Here is a 24,369-nt window from a genome sequence, read left to right as displayed (position 1 = left end):
AAGTACTGTGTAAAATGTGTGTGCCTTCTTTCCTGTCATGTTCTTGTAAGTTCCTCCCCCTATCATGGCTTTACTGGCCTCTGTGTATAATGTATTTATTTGTTAGATTTAAAGACCACCCAACCTCAAAGTGACTGGGTTTACATTTTAAGAGTAGAAAAACAAAGATAAAATGCTCATATATGTCCAGAAAAGATAAGTTATAAAAAAACATACCAGACAGGAATTCAGCAGTCACTCTATCCCACCAAGGATCAGGAAAAACAGCCAAATTCTAAAAGATTTACAGTATGTGAAGATGGAAGCCACACAGATCTCATATGAACCATATGGCGTTCCACTGGGCAAATGCCAGAACTTAAAAGGCATTTTGGGGGGTCTCAAAAGATAACAGTTTAATTGGTAGGTGAAACACATCAATTCTGCCCACTCTTAATGGACAGGCATAAACCTGCTTTTGTAGATGATAAGCAGCATCTTGAATTGTACTGATGTTTACTAGCAACTAATGCAGCTTGTAGGATAGTGATATCATGCAGGAAGACCGAGACAGGCCAATTATTGCTTGTGTTACTGAATTCTGGACCAGTTAACTTCCATGTAGTCTTCAAGAGCAGCCCCACATAAAGCATAATGCAGTAGTCCAACTATGAGGTTATTAGTCTGGAGACCCTCCTGATCCGATAATGGGTGAAATTAGTATTAAATCATACCAATATATGAGGGATAAAGACGATGCAATGGAGGCCTAATCACATTATACTGGAAAATTATTCTTAGTAGTTCAACAACATCTGGAAGGGACAAGATTCCCCCTTCCAAGAATTAAAAAGTTAAAATCCCAATCTTATGTCCTTACCAGGAAGACTTTCAAGGACACGTGGTTTGACAATTGTTCTTGCCGAGTCATCTTTTTTTTGCTGACTTTCCAATATCATCTGGAGCCTAGGATTTTCCTGATGGTTTCCTCCAAGTCCTAATGAGTTCTGAACCCATGTAACTTTTCATGATCAGCCATAATTGAGAAGGCACTGCCAGTTATAACACCATAAAATTAATGTATATAGGTCTTAGTACATAAAGCAGCTTTGCATTTATTCAGAATGAGCATGGCAGAATTCTAATTAGTGAATTTAAGGTGGACCAGAACTCTGAAATAAGAACTGTATAACTAACTGTAACTTTGGAACTGGATATCATGGAAAGCTGGGAATTTGAAGAACTACATGAAATTATAAAAAATATGCATAAATCATTAAAATCAACCCTAAATAGAATTCTAAACCCAGAGAAGCAGGTATTTAAAGAATAAGGCAAAGAATTGGGGGGGGGGAGATAATGAAGAGTAGAAATAGTGGGAAATAAAAAACAGACAAAAAACTCCATTGGGCTTGGAGTGGTATAGGGAAAATTGAAAAAGGGGGACATGTCCCAACAAAAGGGAATAAAAAGCAGATAAAAGATGTCCCAGAGGTTGACAGTGGCATAAGGAAAATTGAAGTAGGAAGTTATGCCCCAACAAAGAGAAATATACTTCTTGACGGTGGCTTGGGGAAAATTGAAGAGGGTGGACGTGTCATAACAAAGAAAAGGGAGAAGGCAGGAACAGAGAAGTGGGACAAAAGACTTACTAGGAAAAAATTCAGACAATTAAAAATTGTTATATGGGAAAATATAAAGCTAAGATAAGGGGTTTATTCCAATAAAATGGAGTTGCTAACTGATTGAATATGATAATGGAAAGATAACTAAATAAAGGTTAAAATATATGGAATATGGACAAATGTGAAACTGATATGGGGAGATTATAAAGCAGAGGTTTGTGATTCACTTTTATACATGATAATTAAACTGAGTTGCTAATTGATAGAATATGACAATGGAAGGGCAACTAAGCATGGGTTAAAATATATGAAACAGAGACATATATAGAACTTTTAGGATGATGAACAAAGTGAGATGTGTACTGCTTGTTATTCTATATAGTAGATTAAGGGAATTGCAATGAACATTGAACAGTAAGGATATAGACAATTATAGACAATTAAGGATAACCTAATCCAAGATATGGAAAAATGGAGAGGGAACATGAAATATACCTACAATGGGAAACTATTGAGATTTAAAGACAGAATCACAAATTGGGGGCCGGTGTAAAGATGTATAATTATATAAATATAATGATGAGAATAGCTGAGATTTGTAACCAGGTCTACATCTTGACCAAAATTAGGCTGGGGGGGGGGGATTTAAAAGCACAATGACTATATATGTATACTTTTTTGTTCTATTTTTTTTAAAGGGAAGATGTGTTAAAATTAAATATGTATATTGAAAAGGAATTATAAATACCATCAACATAAAATGGAGCTCGCTCAGAAGCTGAAATACACCAAGTAAATGAGATGAAGAGTGTGAAGTAGAGGGGACAGAGGTAAGGGAAGAAGAGAGGGATAGGAGAGAGGGCAGGGGGGGAAGAGGAGGAGAAAAAGTAGGAGTGGAAAGGGGAGAGAGGAGAAGGAGAGAGGAAGGGGAAGTAGAGAAGGATGTCAGAAGGAAGAAAGGAGGTAGGAAGGGAGAGGAGAGAGGGAGAAGAAAGTGATGGATAAGGTACAAATATGGTGTATGAAGAGCAGAAGAGCCAATAATTGTTTTTGAGAGTTGATGGTAAGATGAATTGATGTAAACATTTAATAATACAATACGATGTTGGCTATGTAATAGTATACATATGCTATGAAAATGAAAAAATAAAAAACTTTATATATAAAAGAATTCTAATTAATATTATAACTCTCACATGCACTGGGTTGTTCAAAAGAAGGGGAGGGCATTTCAGCATTTGCCATTAACAGCACTCTGCAGTTTGACATGATCTAAAGCACGTTACTATGGAATATGAAGTTGAGCTGAGCTGTAAGTAAATGACATATCCAAGGACACATCAACCAATGGTGGAAAAAACAGCTCTTCTAATGCTATGATAAATGTCAAGGACCAAGACTGTTTTGGCTAAAACATTAAATTCAATTTCATTGTTGTTATATAAGACAGAAATACAAAGTTCTCATGACATGTCCTTCACAGAAATTAATCTAATACACACAGAGCTTTAATTAGTTAAACAACCTGTTAATGCTAGGTTCCCCAACTTTTTGGGTTGCATTTACAGTTTACTACATTCACATCAATTTAATCTTTTGTTGAAACAAATATTGCATGTTAAACAGCGTACTTTTGTGCCAGAAGTGTTGCATCTAGTTGCTGAACAAATCAACACCAACACATGCCAATAGATTTTCCTCTCCCCTCTAAACAGACTTGGAATTACTTCAGTGATTGAAGTAGCTAATGAATTGACTCCTTCCTTCCTTCCTTCCTTTCCTTGCAGTTCATTTGAATAATGAACTCTCAACATTTGAGGCTGCATAACATGGAATTAGCCTAAATTTTCAATCTTGCTCTTCACTGCAATTCTGCAGGATACTATTTAATGCAGGCGTGTCAAACTGGCAGCCCACAGCCCAGATGCATCACACGCAGGCCACACCCACCCCAGCTCCGCAAAGGGAAAAAAAGTCACAAATCATCATGTGATGGCAATGTGATGCTGCAAGTTTGACACCCATTATTTAAAGGAACACACAATTCCCCATTTTTGGAGAGAGAGCAGGATTGTAGATTTTTTTTTAAAACCTAGCAGAATAATCATTCTGTTCACAGAAGTCTTGGATACAACTCAAACTCACGAATCTCATGTATTAAAAGAAGTATTCCTAAACTACTTCCTCAAAGACACCCCCCCCCCCCTTAAAATTTTGTTATGTGGCAACTGAGGTCAGGTAAATGGCATCTAAGAAGCTTGACTCCTGGAATGGGTATAGAAGCTATAATTATCTAATCAACTAATTAGGTCTCCCAGCCACACAAGTTTCTGTGAAAGTAGTTAAACTTGAAGAGAATTGTTTAGGCCACTGATGGTGAATCTCTGTTGTTGGGTGACAAAAATGTTAGGGCATGTGTGTGATAGTGTGCACGGCAGCGGCCATAATGCAAAGCGCGCCCCCACATATGCATGCGCTGCACTGCTCACCTCCAAACTGAGCTTGATATATCCTTTGGGGGCCAGGGGAGGCCCCCCAGAAGCCAAAAACGGATCATTTCTAAGCTTCCGGTTGGCCTGTTGGGCCCGTTTTTTGCCCTCCCCAGACTCTGGAGACTTTCTTGGAGCCTGGGGAGGGCGAAAATGGCCTCCCCCCCCCGGCTCTCTGGAAGGCCAAAAATCAGCTGGCTGGCACGTGCATGCGTACTGGAGCTGATGCTTCACATGCCGGCATATGTCTCCACATGCCATAGGTTCACTATCACATGGTTAGGCTTTGCTAAGCACAATAAATCTGCATCATTGACCATTGCACTTCCCCCATCATCTTTGTCCATTCATGGCTAAATACTTAACCCTATACAAAAAGGGGAAAAAAATCAAGGCAAGTTGTTTTTGTTTTCACATTTTCCACATTCTCAGAAATCAGTTGCCATTTCTCCTCCCTTCATGATCCATTCATTCTTTCCCAGATCAACTCTACATTCCATCATAGTATTTAAGTAGTGCACAGCATTATTGCTAGGTTTACTGTCCTGTCATTTTTTTGGGTTTGAAAGTTATTAGAATGTTGTAAATCTTTAATGGGGTATGTGTTTTAATTTCAAAGTGAAAGAGCCATTTGAAACTGCTTTGCAAGGCAAAGGATCCTCCTCTCCTATATGTTTCTGTTGAACTCAATCACTAGGGTACACTCCGGTTTTATCTTACTTTCAAAAAGGCTGTAATTCTCAGCAGCTCTTACACCTCAATAAACTTATGCTCACATTATCTGTTTGCAGGCCTAAGACTAAATCCAAGTAGTTTTTTCAGCCTTTAATTTGTGCCAGTTTTTAATGCCTCAAATGCAGCTTGATATGGCATTTTGGAGAAGTTAAAAATCTGGGGTTTTTAAAAGCTTTTTTATTGGTTCCCATTAAAGGCTACAGATTTCGACATCTTTCTAATGGATCTAAAAGAATTGTTTTGTATGGTTTTCTCAATCAATAGCTACTCCACTCTGCACATCTTGTGTGATCATTATTACAACAATGTTGCTACAGACACAGCTCTGGAACTCTAGATGGAGGAAAGGAAGAAGCTGGGAAAGTAAAGGGTACACAAAGTATCCTTTCTCCTTGTAAGGCACTCAGTGGAACTACAATCATGCAGATTTAGAAAAAGGGCCACGTTTTATACTTTGTTAATTTTTGTTCAGTCCCCTTATCTTTTAAAGCCATGGTGCTCTTCACTTTGTTGAAAATAGTCTAATAGCAATGTATCTCAAATTAGTGATCCCTCCACATGCCAATTTGTTACTGTAACAATTTACTTTTTCCTAACCCACTGTTATCCTGATCAACTTAGGAAAAAGGTTGTAAAAAACCTTTGGAATTGTAGTAGTTTCCTTCCCTGCTATTCCATGATCCCTCTCTTCTTGTTGAACTCTGAATTCTTCCAAAATTACAATATGATAGCATCCCAAATAATCCCTGATGAGCCAGTTCCTTCCAAAACAGAAAAACTGTACTGAGCTATACCTGAGTAGACTCTACTTCAGGGGTGTCAAACTCACAGCATCACGTTGTCATCATGTAATGCATCATGACTCCCCCCCCTTCACTAAAATGACGTGTGCATGGCTAGCGCATGATGCATCCGGCATGTAGGCCACGAGTTTGACACCCCTGCTCTACTTGGAGGGTCAAAACTGTACAACACAGCCTCTTCTTTTTACATGTATATTTTTACATTGATAGGTGTCCAGAAATTTTAAAAAAATTCTCCCAATAGAGGCTTAGCCAAAACAACAATCATTTTTTCAATCTTCACCTTAATGCACTTTTAATTATTGGAACATTAGACCTATTTAGGAGTTGCCAATAAAAGAAACAGACTTGATTTTTTTTGCCATTTCTCAAGCTACAGATTTTGCACTTAATTCCTCTTTGCTATTAAATTCCAGGAAAACTAAAACACGTAAATTATTGCTGTAACATAAAAACACCACATATTTGTGTTATAGTGTGTGTGTGTGTATCTATCTATCTATCTATCTATCTATCTATCTATCTATCTATCTATCTATCTATCTATCTATCTATCATCTTTAGGCTGATGCCTTCGGCTTCTGATCGGAGGTGCCGTCTTTCTATAAATATTGGTGGGGGGGGGTGTCGAGTGCTGGCTTTGTTGCTGTAAGCGGATTGGTTGGCTGTGTTGTAACATCTTCATTAGTTGATCTGCACTCCATCAACTAATCAAGATGTTACAACACAGCCAACCAATCCGCTTATAGCAACAAAGCCAGCACTCGACACCCCCATTTTTTAATATATATATAAAAATAATTTTTCATATATACATGAAAATAAATTCTGATTGCTTTCTATGTACTATAGACTTAAGAATTTGGGCACAATAAATTTAAGCAAGAGGTTGAGCCTTTCTACATTTCAGATAATTTCTCTCAGAGTTCTTCTATGGTATTCGTGAATATTCAGATGAGATATTTGTCACACAAATGCTAAATGGACGTTTGCATATAAGCTATTTCAGCACTCAATCCTGATTCAAATATGTTTTGTCTCCCTCTCTAAAGAATGTTGGTGTGTGTTGGAAAACAGGCAAACATTTTTTTCTGGATAAGACAGACTGTTAACAACCCAGTTTTACTGGAAATTCTTAGATGACTATTATTTATATGCTACAATGATTTTTACAATATTCTGAAAACAGCTCCAGATCCTCCTCAAAACATCTCTACTAATATTTGAAATGTTTTGTGACGGCATTTGTTATTGACCTAGATGATGTAAAGTATTGAGGTGCAAGAGGATGAGGCATCTACTGATTGCCAATACAGCATTATTTACCTATTATTTCCGTTTAGTTTCCCTTCTAGAGTCCTGGTTAACTTACTAAATGCTATGAGAGCCTTCATGCTAAACATTAAGAGGGCTTTTTATTGAATAGCTGTAGACACTAGACAGAAAGCCTGCAATAAAATGCTGAAAGGAATGTATAGTTCAAGACAGAGCTGTATATATATATATATTTAAAAGTATTATAAAATCACTAAATCTGACATTTGCACCACTATTGAAAGGGAAACCAATATGCATTCACCTGTGGCACAAAAGCAAGCTTTGGCATTATCTATCCTCATCTATGATGCACAAACTGAAAAGGCTGGTAATTAAGTGTGTGTGTAGGGAATGCACAAAATACGAATCTTTAGAACAGAGGTGTCAAACTCAGGTCGTCATGGCGGAGGCGCTGATGTATTAGGACTTTTCCCCCTTTGCTAAACTGGTCTTGGCAAACGCATGATGCATCCAGCGCGTGGGATGATTGTTTGACAGCCCTGCTGTAGAGGGATTCAAGTGTTAAGCATCCTCATGAAGCAATAAAAAGGAAGGCTTCACAACAACATAGCATTCTGTGGCTGGTTTATAGAATGAAGTGAAATACCAGCAGATTTTGAAAAGCAGTTTGCCAATATTTAGTGTTTACATTCAACTGCGCAAATAAACAATGTTTAAAATATTTAAAAATGAAAACCTGGAAAGATAATATAGCCTCATTTTTCTTCCTTTAGGCTTTCATACCCATTTGATATTACATTACTTTTCTTATTTGCAGTGGACATGTATTTTTATATGAAAGAAAATTGTACTAATTATATTCATATTCATACAAAAAAACAGAAAGAGACTGAACCGGAATGTTTACTGCTGCTGTGGAGGAGTACAGAGTGCCAGCTTCTTAATAACGGTTAAAGTTATTGTATCATAAACTAGGACATTGAATTTCAGTCCTGCCCTAGGCATGAGGCAAGCTGGGTGACTTTGGACCATTCCCTCTCTACCAGTCCCAAGAAGAAAGTAAAGGGCAAGCCATATCTGCAAATTTTGCCAAGGAAATCAGAATTTAGAACTGACTCGAAGACAAAAAAACCCCCTAACCATCAAGATCCGTGTAATTAACTAGTACATTAGTAGCCACAAATATCTCAATGGATATATAGTAGGAAAGAAGAAATTTAGTTCCAGTTGCAACTGGGAGTAAAGAAACTGTCTTGTCTCTTCTGAAGATCTACTATTTGAACAGCACATTTACGTTTTAATACTACCTTGAACACATGTTGCAAATAAATATTAAGGTGGTAAATTTCAAAATTCATTCTTTAGAAAGCACTGTCTAAAAAGCAGTGCTAAAGAAGTTACTCTATACACCAATTAAAATTTCAAAAGGAAAAGGATTTTTGTAAGATAAAATGTAAAAAACAAGAAATGAAATGTGATTTTATTTAAGGCAATACTGGGCTACTTCACAAATCACCACCTCATATATATACACTGCTCCACACTACTAATTTTCTAGCACATTCACGATGGATTGTTTAATACCAAATGGTGTTTAAATTTTCATTGCCAGCAAAGTATTTAAATTTTACATTTCCATCATTTTATGGATGTGGAAGTTTTCGACTTGATTAAAAGCAATGCATATGCAGTTGTAGGAAAACTTTTTGAGTTAGCTACATATGAATACTATCCAATAATATTGGACACTTGCAGTTACAAATACAACTGTGTCAGTATGTATTTTAACCATTTAAATGTGATCTGATAACTTTTTCTCCTATACACACAGTTTAGGCAAAATAAATTGGATATGGTAAACTCACCTATTGTAGTTTTTACTTCAAAAAGATTTAAGTTTAAAATAACATTTTAAAAACTGGATCGCTTAGTTACAAATTAAAATTCTGAATATAAATGTGTCATTTAATATTTCAGACTTACAGACTGCCATTTGCAGCAAATGATTTACAATAATAAATATATACAAAAATGTATCTACAAATAAAAAGTACTGTTATATATGAGCAGTGACCCGGCGAAAGATACCACAGACAATACACAAATATTTCAGTCATGGAAAAGGACAAATTTTGATAAAAAATTGAGGTTTTGTTCAATTATTTACAAAACTGAAACAATGATTCTGTTCCAAGTCCCATAGGGATAAAAAATAAATTTACATGACAATTGTCATGAACTTGCTAGGTTAAATCACTTCAAAAAAAACAAAAACAAAAACAAAAAACACTTTAAGAAATAGCATCATGCTCAATGGCTTCCTACTCAAAATTAAAAAAAAAATGTGATACAGATATACATTAATGATCAGAACAAGGAGCCCGCTCATATTACCTGATTATTTTGTAACCTCTAGTTTCGCTTCCCAATGTCCATCAAGTCTGATTAGACTGACAATAGGTTTCATTTCCTGAAGCTGCTTCAATACACGCTCAGTGCAACCTTTAAGAGTCTTATCTAAAACTATTTTTACAGTACCACTACACTGAAATTGTGATGGATTAGCAAACTGTACACGAGTTTCACTTTCTGAACAGGATCGTGTTCTCACAACAGAGTTCTTTTCATTAGACTTTCTGGAGTTAGAATGAGAACGTTTCCTGGTTCCACAATTATTGTAACCCCCCCTTTCTGTGTTTTTCTTCTGCTTCACTGCAGATTCTTCAAGGAACTTGAGGAAAGATACTTCAAATCCCATGGGTTTAAATGAACTCCAATCAAAAGCCGAAGACTGCTCTTCAACAGTTTGAATAGCAACAGCACTTTCTTGTTCTCTATGTACACTGCTTAATTCAACAGCCAAGATTTCTTCCTGCTTTTCAACTTTTCTCTTTTTACTTTGGGATATATTTTTTTCTTTGTTTACTCTTTTAAAATTACTGCTTATGCTTTGCTTTTCTGAAAGAGAGGAACTAGTTTCCTGACAGTCATTATTTACACCAGAAGAGGCCTTCGCGTGGTTTTCTGAACTTGCTAGATCCTCATTAATAAGTTTGGTAATAAACAGTTCTGCAAGCTCATCCACTTCATCCTTCTCAGTCTTTTCCGGTTCTTTTGGCATCACCAGTGGAGACAGTCTCAAGTCCTCACAAGTGTCTGGCAAGGGTGGCTGCACTTCTTTTACATCACAAACCTTGTCCTCAGTTGCTTCGTTTTGCGAGGAAACCTCTTTTCCTGAAGGTTTTGCATGCTTATTTGAGAAAATTAGGATGTCCCGATGTTGTAAAGTAAATGCTTTAGATAATTTATGACATTTATAGTGCCGGATTACATTATTTTCACTTGTAACAACTGATGAACAACCTTTTATCATACATGGATATTGTACGATAAATTTGTTACTGCATTCAGATAAAGCATCATCTTTTGTCTTTACTGAAAAAATATACTTTCCACATTTTAAAGAATATGTTTGATTTTCATCATTTTGCCCTAGTTGGAAGTTTCTGTCTTCTACACTTATTGCTTTTCTTCGCTTGGCTCTAAATGATATTCTGTTTCCATTTCTTCCTGTCCTGTATTTTAATCCTTTGTATTTAATTTTCATGACTTTCTCCTGATTAGCTTTAAATGATATATTTTCCTGACCTGGCGTTAGGAATCGCCTAGGTCTTATTAAATGATCTTTATGCCTATCATTATGTTTATTAAAAATGTGCCTTAGAAGATTAGATCTTGTTGCATAAATACGATCGCAACCTTCACAATCACATTTGTACATGCAATCTTCTGTTCTGCTCTGCTTTATTTTTATGTCATGATCTGCCTCAAGGTGAGTAATATAATTAACATATGTTGTAAACGATGATTTACATTCAGATTGATCACAGAGGAATCTTCCAACATCCAAGCATGACTTCATACTACCAATTTCTTCAGGAGTCATCTCATGAAGTTTCATATAGTGCTGAATAAGACTAGTAACTTCTTGAAATATCCTAGAGCAATTTCTTACTTCACATCTGAATTCTTTCACAGTTTCAATTGCATCACTCTCTTCTTCCTTACCAGCCTCTTCTTCTTTACTTGGTTCACTTTCTTCTTCTGCCTCCAAAGAGAATAATGGTAGGTCAGATTTATGTACAGCTTGATAGTGCAGAATCAAATTCTGTTGTATTGTAAAAGCTGCAAAACAACCTTGATGCACACACTTGTAAGGCCTATAAGGATTGTAACTAGTGGGCAATTCCAAAGGCTTGGGAATTGGCTTTTTGTTCTTTTTTTCTTCTTCTTTCCTATGCCTTCTGATCTTACGCAATTTGGGCTGCACTTGATTATTATTAAGTATGGATATATTATGAATTTCCAGAGAAACGGGAACTATTTGGGAGGGTTTTTCTAATTTTAAAGATTTATCAGAAGTATTTTCTGGTATTGCTGCTTCTGGTATCAATCTTTCTGGAACTTTCATAGATTCCATGACTGGTTCTTCCTTTAGATCAAGCTCCTTAGTCAAGTGCGACTCTCGTTTACTTTCTATTAACGGCATGTTTCTTACTTCATTAGGTCTTGATAACACATTTAGGGTTTTGCTTTGGGATCGTCGTCCGTAAGGCCTTTTTAGCTTTAATTTTACCATTTCCTCTGTTGTAAAATGATGTACCAGCTGGCAGTGCGCCCGGAGGTTAGAATTTCTTGTAAATGTTTTGGGACAGTTAGCAACCACACATTTAAATGGAGCGTACTTTAACTGGTGTTTCTTAATTTCAAGAATCATTTCTGCAGTGTACTGATGTATTTTGCTATAGTGTTTAAATAATGCATCCTTTGTCATGGCACTATAATTACAACCTGGAGCCTGGCACGTAAATGGCTTATGAACTTTTTCAACAAACATTGGATGTGTTTCTGAAGCTGTCTGGACAAGAGATGTGGTCTCAGGTGTCACACCAGGAATAAGGACTTGTGGCATTAATGTATCTGTTGGAAGACAATGAGTTATATTATCTAGTACTTGATTTGATGTTTCACTTTCTAAATTCAGCTTTCTCAAGCCTTCTAAAATTTCCATAAGTTGAATATCATCTTTATGAGAGGCTTCAGGCTCATGACTTTTAGCAAGGGTGATAGTCTGTGTATGTGCTATACATTGAGTAGAATTAGGTTTAGGGGGTTGTGCAGGGTTTTCAGAAACACATTGAGCAGTATTATTTTGTGGGCTCCTTATTGCTTCAATGGATATCTCTTGATTTTCACTTTTAACTTCTATCTTCTGAGAATTCATAGCTGTTTTAATTATTTCAAGAGTTTTCTCAAAATTCTGAACAATGTTATCATTTGAAACCTCAAAACTGGACTTCTCTGGAATGCAACATTCTAGAGTAACCTGAGAATCACCATTTTCATTTTTCAATGGCAAGGGAACAATTTCTACATGATTTTCTTCACCTGATTTTAAGTTTTCTTTGATATCTCCTGTTAATCCACCGTTAACATCACTTAATTTCTTTGTAAAATTTTCCACTAATCCTTGAGTTTCACTATTTGCTATTATATTTGACTGAAAATTTTCTGTTGTTGCTTGCATATTCTCTTCAACATTTCTAGTGATAAGACCTGCTAAATCATTAACTACCAACTTCTGTGAAATGTGAGGTACAACCAATGGGACAGGTGTTTTCTTCTTTTTCTTTGAACCACTATTCTCTTTTTTAGTCAAACTACATACTTCTGAATTTTTGATGCTACTTATGACTGAAACACGTGGAAGATTGTTTCCCAAATTATGCATTGTGGCAGCCGAATTAGGAACCAGATGGGGGCACAAGCCATTTTCAATAGTCTTAAGTATTAAATCATCTGAAAACACAGGTAAACTGTTGCATTCTTCTGATGAAATTTTGGTGTTAAGTGTTCTGTTTTGGTCTGTGAGCAAGGTAGATGGGTTGCAACTTGTTGGTAATGAAGGTGATATGCCTGGATTTGGTAAAACTGTTGCATTTATTTGTGTGGTACCAGTAACACAGTTGGTGGTAATTATATGTGATAATGTATCTGCAGAATCAAAAGTGCTTGGAATTCCTGCAGTTTCCAAAGCTTGTTTGATAATTTCATTTCCTTCCTCATTTTCATTTGGATTAAAACTTGTCATATTTGTCCGTGGAAACAAATTCTGCAAAATGGCAGTTGGGCGATTTTCATTAGCAAGCAGCTGTAGAAATGATGGTTCCTTAAAACACGGATCTGGATTGTAAGTTGACTCCTGTTGCTGTTGCAAGCTTAAAGCATTTGAAGAAAGAATCATACTTGCAAGTAGGGAAGATTGTCCATTAAGCTGTAGAACTTCAGGGGAAATTTCAGATTCATCCAAAGGTTTGCAATAGGATCGTTTAGACAGATGACCACCAAGAGATCTAGGATTAGAAAAAACCCTGTAACATCTACTACAAATAAATTTACCATCCCTGATAATTGCTGGCCATTTTGCCCGCTTATTATGCTTTGGCTTTTTTTCTTTTCCATCTGTACCTCGCCTACGATCCCTTTTAGTTTTTTCTGATATAGGAGGCTGTGGAGTGGTTTCACCGAAGTTACTTTCGTTATTTATTTGTGAAGGAAAGAGTATGTCAACACTTTCTTCTTTTGAAAAAGAATTTGTATTTCCTTCTAGTTGGGAGGAAAAATGATTGGCATTCTCCATTTGTGAGAAGACAGAACTCGGACTATTGTGAGCTGGGGAAGGAAAAAGAGAAATGAGCCCATTTTCTGCTGGTAAAGGAAGAAAAGGATCAGAACCACTGTCGATATTCAGAGGCATAACTGGCTTTTCTAAATCATCCATCTGTGAAGGTAAAGTTGCACTGGACATACTTGCCAATTGAGAGCTTAAAGCGTTTTCTGATTCATTTTTAATATGAGAAGAGACACCAACATTTTCCACTATTGGTAATGAATTGGTTGTATTTTCCAAGCGTGTTGGAAAAAGGACATTTGACAGTTGCTGCAGCTGACTTGTACAAGTAGGATTTAAGGTGGGTTTGGTTTGTTGAGGAAAAGCATCACTAGCAGGAATAGATACTTGCGATGGTAAAAAATAAACTGGTTTGTTATCATTTGGCAGGTTTTGCAAACTTATTTTTTTACTCTTCTTATTCTTCCACTGTATTTTAAACTCAGCATATTGATCAGGATGTGCTGTCTTCATATGCTTTCCAATGCTCTGAGAAGAATTGTAGATTCGTGTACATCCTTCAACCTGGCAAGTAAACTTCTGAACTGGAGCTGCCAATGGCACAATGGGTAAAAAGGTAGTGCCTGCAATGTTCTGGGTAGAAGCAAGTGGAACTTCTAAATTCTTCAGAGGCTGATTATAGAGATTAACATCTGGCCTAACATTCTCTTCAAGCTGAGGCTTTGGAGAAAACAAATTCTGACACTCTAACTGATTTTGCGTGCTGAAGGACATATGGCTACTCTCTTTTTCTTGACTTTTTGTTGCAAGAGCATCAGATTCAAGCTTGGCTGAGTTCATGGAAATGGTTTGAGACTCACCAACACAACCATCCTCCTTCCCTTCATGGAAAACAGAGAGGTCACGGCAAGTATCTTCAACTGTTGAGCAAAATGGATGGATGACAGATGCACCAACATCTATGGCAGAATTTACAGCAGGTAGTTTTCCTTTTTTTGCCATGTTCTCTCGAATTTTTTGGCCTAGAAGAGGTATCAAAACATTGCTGGCTGGGCCTAATGATTCTGTCCTTGCTGCAGTAGTCAAATGTTGTTCAGTACTATGAACGGAGATTGAATTAGGCTGCTCCAGTACATTGGTTGATAGTTTTGTACTTTCAGATTCAAGTAATTCATCATGGATCTCATCTGTGACGTAATTTTCTACTTTGGCACAGTTATTCACATTACTGTCAGGTGGTAGCACCAGCGTCTCTTCTGGATGGACTTCTTCAGTATTTTCATTATTTTCTAGACTTTGAGAACAGTTACCATCACCATCACCATGTAATATTTTTTCAGATTTAGTGTGATCTTCAATATGCTTCTCTAATTCATTCTGTGAGTGATAAACTTTCCCACAACCTGCAAGTTTGCAGGTGAAAGTATTATAGTGCTGAGCTTCATGGTCGTAAAGCAAATATGCTTCTGAAAATACTCTCCCACATTTGGGAAACATGCATCTTGCCCTAAAGACTGGGTGTTCTTTTCTGTGACTCAAAAGTTCAGCATAACTGTTAAAGCTAGCCTTACACTTAATCTGTATACAAATATAAGGTTTGATACCACAGTGCATTTGTAAATGATCATTAAGATGGGTAACACTTACAAAATGCCGTCTACAGTACTGGCAAATTACTTTTTTGCTCTGCATTTCAAGAAAGCGTTTAGCCTCTTCATTTTCTTTGTGACTTTTTACATGGGCAATCAAATTCTTGAAGTATTTAAAGCCTTTTTTACACAAGGTAACAGGGCAAGTAAACTCATTGACAGGCAATGGCTTTGGAGCTGGAATTGCTTCTGGAATGTAAGGTTTGTCTTTGTCATAATTTTCATCATCTGAACCATCGTTGTCATTAAAAACAATGAAGTCTGCCGCATAAAGACTGTTCTTTTTTATGTGCCGTTGTTCTTGCTTTACTAAGGTATTGTTCTTTTTGTTTATACCAGTAGTTGCTGTTTTGGGTGGCCTTCCTAATTTTCTCAGTGGTTTCATTGCAGCAAGTCTTTCCTTACTGGATTTCTTAACATGTAGTGTTACATGAGGAACAAAGGTTTCTTTAGAATGAAAATTTTGTGCGCATATTGGACAACTATAAATCCCATCCTTGTAGTGTTTCTGTGCATGCCTCACTATTCTATGTCCAAGAAATTCCTTATCACACAGTACACAATATTGCATGTATGCTTGCCAGTTCCGGAACCTAGCAGATATGAATCCCCTCTCCCTTAATTTTTTAATTTCTCTGTTTTTCTGTTTCTTATCTCTAATGCCTCTGAGCAAGTTTGTAGCTTCATCAAAACATTCAGAAAGTCCATTTGCTGAAGTGTCTTTGTTCTCATCTTGACAGTCCTCTACCTTTTCATGCATTTCACTGTCGTTCAGTTCATCTATTGAAGATACAATTGATGCCTCTTCTCCCATCAATGCTAGACACTGACGTTTTAGCATTTTCCAGTCCCAAAATTCTGGATCAAAAGGCCACTGAGTTTTTAATACAAGTAAAAGCTCACAGCGTAATGAATTTGGAATTGGAAGATTTTCTTCATCATATTTCTGGTCAGGCTGATTATACAACATTTCTACGGCATAATATGCATCCACAGTAGGTTCAAGAAGAAATTCACTTAGTTGGCAAGCACGTTTAACTTCTAAATCATCAGGCAATAAGCAAGATATTGTCTTGCAAATGGAAATTTTGACTTCTGTATTCTCACTAGCCTCCAAGCGTAATGCTTTCACACAAAGTTCAATACAAGTTGCAAGACCAGCAGCATCAATCTGTTGAGCAAAAAACAGATTATGTTGTAAATATAATGCCAGTTCCTAAATATATAACATGCATGCTTAGATTTTGATTAACTATAAGATTAGGAATTCCCAGTGTTAATTACTTCAAAGGGGCAAATGCTATTTTCAGATTTTCATTTATTTGGGAGTCATACTCATTCTAAGAAATACCCTTAATTTTTATGTAAACTATTAACTTTGTTATTAGAAATATGGATTTCAGCAAGGTCTTTGGCTTGCTGAATTATGCAATGCATCATTACGAGGAAATGTCAGATTGAGTCAGTAGTCAGTAATAATTGATTAAGGCAAATTCCACTCTTGAAAACCTATTCATCTCACAGGGTTGTTGTTATGGGGAAAATAGGAGGAAGAAGGTATGTTAGATATGTTTGCTGCCTTGAGTTATTTGTAAAAATAATAAAGGCAGGATACACATAAACAAATAGATAAATAGTTTTTGGAGAAATGCAAGGAGAACTATATTTATGCAACAGAAGATTGCTACTGAAATATGCCCAATGGAATGGGAATACAACATTTAATTTAAGTCAGTGCTTCCCAAACTTGGGTAAATTATCTAAATTTGAGTAAAAATGGATTTTCTTTAGGTCCATTATCCATCACAATATTTAAATTGACTTAAAGATTACCATTTGTACTAAAATAGATTTGAAAATCTCCCAAATTATTCCTACTAAGATAAAATGATTGAAATTACCAATAGATAATTGATCATTGAAAGATCATTTAATGGTATTGTTTTTATATCACAGATATGTAAGGTAAAGGTTCCCCTTGCACATATGTGCTAGTCGTTCCCAACTCTAGGGAACAGTGCTCATCTCCATTTCAAAGTCGAAGAGCCAGCGCTGTTCGAAAATGTCTCCGTGGTCATGTGGCTGGTATGATTAAATGCCAAAGGCGCAATGAATGCTGTTACCTTCCCACCAAAGGTGGTTCTTATCTTTCCACTTTAATTTTTATGTGCTTTCGAACTGCTAGGTTGGTAGAAGCTGGGACAAATAATGGGAGCTCACTCCATTTTGCGGCACTAGGGATTCGAATCACTGAACTGCCAACCTTTCTGATCGACAAGCTCAGTGTCTTAGCCACTGAGCCATTGCGTTCCTGGTATCAATTATCATTTTTATTATTATTTATTATTAATTATGGTATCAATTATTATGGTCCTCAATTAAGACCATTCATTCAGCGACTGTTCAGAGTTATAATGGAAACTATTCATGACCAGTTTGATAAGACTTTTTGATAAATAGTTTGAATAATGACAGAAAAGGTTTGGGCAGCATTGGTTTAAGTAAAAAATATGAGGCATAACACTGACATTCCATCTCAGAGTCCATGGAGTTTACTTCCTGTAAAAAGTTGACAAGTACATTTTTCACCAAATAAATATTGGAATCTATGGATTGTGAAAGGAAAAAGTAATAAAGCAGCCACACAGAAGACAATGATCAAATTTGCTATTTCAACAAAAGATATATCTGAAGTTGTCCAAATGTCCCTAGGTATATCTTCCATCTAATTGCTAAAATAATTTATTTTAAGAATTTTATCTTAACAGACCGTAACACATTAAAAAAAAAACTAACATCTTCCTATCTGATAAGACCTTCTTATCTAACTTCACTTTGGATCTTAACATTCAATGTGATTTCAATTGGCAGGTTTTATTTTAATTTCACACTGTGATAAAAATAATTATCTTACACATATTTACCTCAGAATTTATTATTTTAATCAGGAAGAAAATGTGATACACAGTCTTTGTTAACACAGATAATTGACGGCATCTCTCCAAATATATTTGTGTAGAAGGTTCTACCCTTTGCTGTAGTTTACTCCAGAAAAGAGTCAGTTCCCTGAAAATAGAATTTTATCAAAAAATTAACTATATTAATACTGAAATAACACAGAACTAATTTTCAATTGCTGGGAAGACAGGGGTACCAGAGGAATGCCACAGTGCTATTACATGCTATTATTTATTACCATTAAATGCCACTTTTCAGAAAAATAAATTTGTTCTTTAAAATCACATCCAACACACAGAATATCCAATGTCTATGGAATCCTTTGTCTGGTCACCAGCTTGGTAGTGGAGCCATCCATGTATTGTATTAGGGGACTTTAACCTCCCTGCAGTTGGGCCATATCTAATAAAGTCCAATTTAGGATCTCCATAGTAACAAGAGACTTGTTCAAGATAATCTTCGCTCCAACGTATATAGGCAATTAAGTCAGACCTTGTCGCTACCTCAAAACATTTTATTATATAAGCTGAATATGAAGAGTACTGTCATCATTTCTCTGCCACTGTCAAATCACTTTCTGATCCAAATGCAACTGACTGCCACCCATTTCATATGCGTGACTGAACATGATTCACCAGCGTCCTTTATACCACTGCCTGGTTTTCAGCAGTATGTGGTGATTTTTCTGACACTCTATCAGGCAAATTGGTTGAGAATCTGGCCTGTAACAAGTAAGAGGCAGCACTTAGGTTGTTGATAAAATTACCCTCCAAATGGCCTATCTCTATTAGCCAATCCCAAGGGCTCCTTTATTTTCAGAAGACCTCTGGAAGATGAAGCAATAGAAATGCTGCTTGAAGTACAAATGGACAGCAACAAAGAGGGAATCTGACTGAACACAGGTACATACCCAGTTCTGGCCTATTCCAACAATAAAGTTGGTAAGTTGTGAATCAGCAGCCCTTTTGCAGATGATTAACTCTCTTTAGCATTAAGAGCTCATCAGCAGAGTTACCAATGAGCCCTTGTAATTAATTAGGATATTTAGCTTGCATTCACTTGGGTGGGGTCTTTGTAACTACTGGGGCATTGGCCTGTGCCATTACCTAGGATTCTTTCTGGCATGTAATTTTCTAAAAAGTAGGCACATTGCCCCTTCAATTATCTAATTACCTGTCCTTCAGGCAGCTGGCGGGAACGATAGTTTCTAAGATCTGGGAGGCTGTGAATTCCTCACTAGGGAGGGGGCAAGGCCAGCAGCCCTTAAAGGTATACTGGTATGTTCTTTCTCAACAGGCCCTCCTTGGATCTGAAAACATTAGAAGACTGTTGCTTGATTTCCAACCTTCTCTTTTTCACAGAGGTTATTGAGACAATTACTCAGGGTCAATTACAAAGTGACTTAGACTAAATTTATTACCTGGATCTTAATAATCAGGCATGGGGCAGATACATTCTTGGTGGATGATCTTCATTAAAGATCTGGACAGGGGTAGAATACCTGTCCTGGTCACTTTGCATCTCCAAACCACCTCCACTAGTGCTGACAATGGTATTCTTCTGGACCTTCTAAAGGGATTGAGGATTGGAGGCATTCCTCTTTTCTTTAGTAGTTTCACTCCTTTCCTGGTAGAGGGTTCCACTTGTTGGTAATAAAGGAATAGAGTTGGTTGATCCTTGGTGGGATGCTGCCCTCCCTTCTATTATTTGATATCTACATAAAATCCCTGGGTAGGTTATCTGTTAGTGTGAGGTCTGGTATCATTAGCATATTGATGATATCCAGTTTTCCCCGAGGATCCCTAGCACCACTACAGTTGCAGTTTAAATCTCTCCTGAAGATTGTGATAGTCTGAATGGGATAGAATAGATTAAAATTCAACTCCAGATAAAGTTATTGTTTGTACACTAGGGCTCTCCTAGTGTATGGTCATTCTGGATGGGGCTGCATAACTTACATTACTCTAAAGAAGTAATAGATACTTCAGATGAGGAGATTGCAGCCTTATCTAGGACATGAAAACTTCGTTATGATGGCTCATGTTCTCTTCACCACAAACTGAGACTGCTGCAATGCATTCTACATGGCATGCCTTTAAAGACTTGTGGGAAGTTTTAATTGGCAGAAAATGCAATGGCCTGGTTGCTCACTGGCAATATTTGGTAGGATAACATTATCTCTTGCAGGCCCCGCACTGGCTCCCTGTTAACTTCTCAGTACAATTTAAATCAATGGCATTAATTTATACAGCTTTTAGGACTTGGCCTCAAGTTACCTGTAGGATAATATCTCTCCACTGGAATTACCCTAGTCAATGTTACTGTGCCAGGAGAAGCACAAAGTGTTCTCCACTTTAGGGTTAAAAACTAATTTTTTTTCTGTATTAGGCCTAGCACTCTGGAATATCTCATTATAGGTTCATTTAGTTCAGGCATGAAAAAGAAGCAGATCAAACTCTATTGAAGGTGACTTGGGGTAGGATGCCACTTAATGACTTCTAGTGGGTTTAGATATATTTTTGTACTGCTACGTATTGTGTGTTTTATTCTCACTATAGGTGTCTGCTCAGATTGCAGTAGGATAGAAATTTGAAATAATTTTTCTGAGGGCATTCTACTACTCATTAACAGAAGACTGAATTCCAGGGTCACCTTATGAAATATACATTTAATAAATAAATAAAATTAATAGATGAAACACCTTATGCATTTTGGCAGAAAAAAAAATCCTTTAAAATGAAGAATACTCTTTGTGAAATTATGGTGCTCTTTGTTCTAAATTATTAAAGATGACCATACGGAAAAAATGTAATTTTTGTGTTAAGGGGATGAAATATTGTTCATCTAAATTCTTCCTGAGGCTGGAGTTCAGTTAAAAAATAAAGAAAGCTACAAATCATACTTCACTACTACTGTCCAAGTATTATTTATGCGTTTCAATGCATAAAACATCCTGAAATGTTAAATAAGTCAACATTTTCAAACCTAACATTTCTAAATACTAAAAGTAAAATTTCAAATGTTATCCTAGAAAAATGGAAAATTTCAATGTTAACTGTATTCTAATATATAATTTTATGTTTATTTTAAAAATCTGGTTATTACCAACAAATGGTAATAAAAATATATTGGAATAAGATTTCATAACCACACAATAAAATGCCATGAAATGCAGAAAGGATTATAAAAATCTTGTCTGCAACATTTATAACACATTAAATTTTTAATGAAAAAAGGCACCCAGAAACGGATGTTTTGAAGACTTTAAAACTAATGTTGCTATGTAATAATATGCTACATAACCTTTAATTTTTTAAAAAAATAACATCAAGTGCATTAGTTATCTGGTGATAAAATTTTACTGCTAAATGTGACACATGCTGACCACAACAGAGTTCAAACAGACTCAAACCTACCATGCACAATACATCTCTCCTTGCTGTAGCTGCCGAGATAAGAATGCTGCACACAGAATCAGAGCACTCTTTTCATCTCCTTCTGATTCTAGGTTACAGATCATTTCTAAAGCATCTTTACAGTCTATATCTGTAATCTGTACGACAAGACAAATCATGGTCAATAAAACCTTTATTTTCAAATGAACAAATGTTTGATAAAAACTTTTCAAAATGCTGGAAACTTTCAAAAATAAATGGGTTGGATATTAACAACTAAAATTAAATGCTAATTGAATTATCTTCCTATTATACATTTATTAATTCTACTTTTCTTCCACATTAATATTGTTTATTTCTAATAACCTTAGAATGTTTTGAGGCAAATGTCAAGCCTTTCAAGGTGCACATGAAACTTTGGTATTTCAGATCATGCGTCTATGTTTGAAGTAAAACCAGAGTTATTTTTCAAAAATAAAACAAATCCTTATATATTAAATCTATTACTCAAACTGTGATTCTATGCATATTGTGAAAGAAAGAAAGAAAAATAAAGAGAATATGTCAGTCTTGACTCCTAGTTAAGACTCCTATTGTACAAGTACAGTACAACTTCCTAGGGTTGAGAAAGGGTGACTGGCCCTAGGTCACCCAGCTGGCTTTGCATTTAAGGCACTATAACTCACAGTGTCTCACTTTACAACTTCCCATCTAGAACAATAGCTACCTCAATTACTTCATATCTCAAGTACTGTTGCAGAAAACCATACCCAGAATTATCATTTGTTATTTCACTATTTTAAAAAAATCAGTAGAAATAGTCTTTGACTTACAACTGTTTGCTTAACAACAATTCAAAATTATGATAGCCTTGGCTAAGTGACTTATGACTTGTACTCAACTTACAACTATGGCACATCCTGATAATCATTTGCAATTTGGCCTCTAGGCATTTGGCTCACATTTAAGGCTGGTTGCAGTATCGTGTGGTTAAATGACCACAATTTGCAATCTACTTTGCCAATTTCCACAAAAAAACCAAAAAACAAAACAAAAACACAAAAAAACCCCAAAAAAAACCTGCCCACTGAAAAAACTGGATTTAATAATCACATGATTTGCTTAATGACTGCAGTAAAAATTGTTGTAAAACTGGATCCAACTCAATTTGTAAATCCAATGATTTATGACAGAAATTCCGGTAATGACTGTAGTAAAAGCCCATTTGGAAAACCTGGATACACTTAACTGATTTGTTTCAGTGGTTCCATTAACGACCACCATATCTATTGTTGCACAACTGGGTACAACTGCAATTATTTATGACAGAAATTCTGATTCCAACTGTGGTAACAAGTTGAGGACTAACAGTAATGAAACACTGTTGCTAATCAATTGCAAAAGAAATGCAAGAAATTGGAAGACTAATTCCTGCAAACCACAATTTTGTCTTATATAATTATCCCTTGTTTAGCAACCACAATTGGGGCAGGGAAGTTGGTCATTAAGAAAAAATGATCCCTAAGTAAAACTGTTGTGACTATACTTACGACCTGACTTCAGCTTATTTCATAATTTTCAGATTATGGTTTCTAATACTTTCCCCTCTAGAGAAAGGAATTTTGTTTTGAGAAACAGACATAAAATGTACTCACCTCTTGCATTAGTTTTTCATTGGGTGATCCAGAACAAAGACAGACTAGATAGGTTTGCTTAAAATTGCCTTTGTTGCTGATTTCTGGATGGTCTGAGCATAGTTTTGCTAAGGCAGTTGCTTGAGATAATTGCTTTGTTTTCACCAAGTGCTTAATACGCATATCCAGCAGCACAGGGCCTTCGAAGGCTAAAAATGTATTCACTGAAAGACAGACCATTGCAGGCAGTATTATTTCCCCATATAATTATAATTAGTATATCAAATCTGCATAACCTTGTTAATATGCAAGACAAATATAAATATTATTAGAAAAAACTGTAATTATAGAAAGACCAATAAACCAAATGCCTGGACAAGAAACAGTTAATTGAGTTCTAACAATAAAGGGCAAGAATCTCAATTCTTCAATGTCATGATAAACTTCTACAGTTATATAAAATTATAAATTGAAAGCAGACTCAGGCCAGTATTCAATTCCCATGAATGATTCCTATGTCTCAGCATTGACATAGTCAATTGGTTGGTTCTGTTCTTCCCATGCAAAGCAGTTGTACACAAACAGAAAAGGAGTTTCGCTTCAATATTTAAACAAATACAATGTGTTCTATAAGTTCACTAAACTCTAAATTTATCTTCACTTGGCAGAAACAAAACCTGGGACATTTTGTTGTTCTGAGGTTTGATCGATTTTTTTTTTTTTGCAAGGATGCAGAAATGATTTCATAGACCAAGTAGACCCCCAATCTTTCCGGTTCTTTTCTTTCCTTCCCTTCTTTGCTGGTATTCACCTGCATTGGATGACTGCCAGCATCCCAGTATAGCATATCTTATCAAATACTTCAATTTACCCAAGACATCAATTTACTCTCCCTCCCCATAGCTGTCATTGTCACCAATATTCAATCCTGAATCCACATCCTCTCACCATGAGCCAACCACATTTCAAAACATATCCAAACACACAGGCTTTGTACACTAACCAACTGCAAAAAATTACTTTTAAATTGTTTTCAGTATATACAATATATAGTAGCAGAATTGGAAGGGACCGTGGAGGTCTTCTAGTCCTACCCCGTGCTTAGGCAGGAAACCCTATGCCATTTCAGACAA

The 24,369-nt window shown here is 36.1% G+C and overlaps 1 protein-coding gene across 1 annotated transcript in view; it reads right to left on the bottom strand.

Annotated features, from left to right (window-relative positions):
* Positions 1-8,363: 8,363 nt before the first annotated feature.
* The window catches only part of ZNF292 (zinc finger protein 292), a 31,613-nt gene continuing 15,607 nt past the window's right edge, over positions 8,364-24,369 (bottom strand). The window contains exons 5-8 of the mRNA XM_032215788.1: positions 23,258-23,460; positions 21,624-21,760; positions 18,174-18,315; positions 8,364-16,420 (exon numbers count right to left, since the gene is read on the bottom strand). Of these exons, the coding sequence (XP_032071679.1) occupies positions 9,308-16,420; positions 18,174-18,315; positions 21,624-21,760; positions 23,258-23,460 (7,595 nt within the window). The 3' untranslated portion in view covers positions 8,364-9,307. The remainder of the gene's footprint in view (positions 16,421-18,173; positions 18,316-21,623; positions 21,761-23,257; positions 23,461-24,369) is intronic.

Source organism: Thamnophis elegans, chromosome 4, assembly GCF_009769535.1.
Source record: "Thamnophis elegans isolate rThaEle1 chromosome 4, rThaEle1.pri, whole genome shotgun sequence".
Classification (NCBI taxonomy): Eukaryota; Metazoa; Chordata; class Lepidosauria; order Squamata; family Colubridae; genus Thamnophis; species Thamnophis elegans.
Note: the sequence above shows the minus strand (reverse complement) of the source record. Positions and strands in the feature narration are given on the sequence as shown.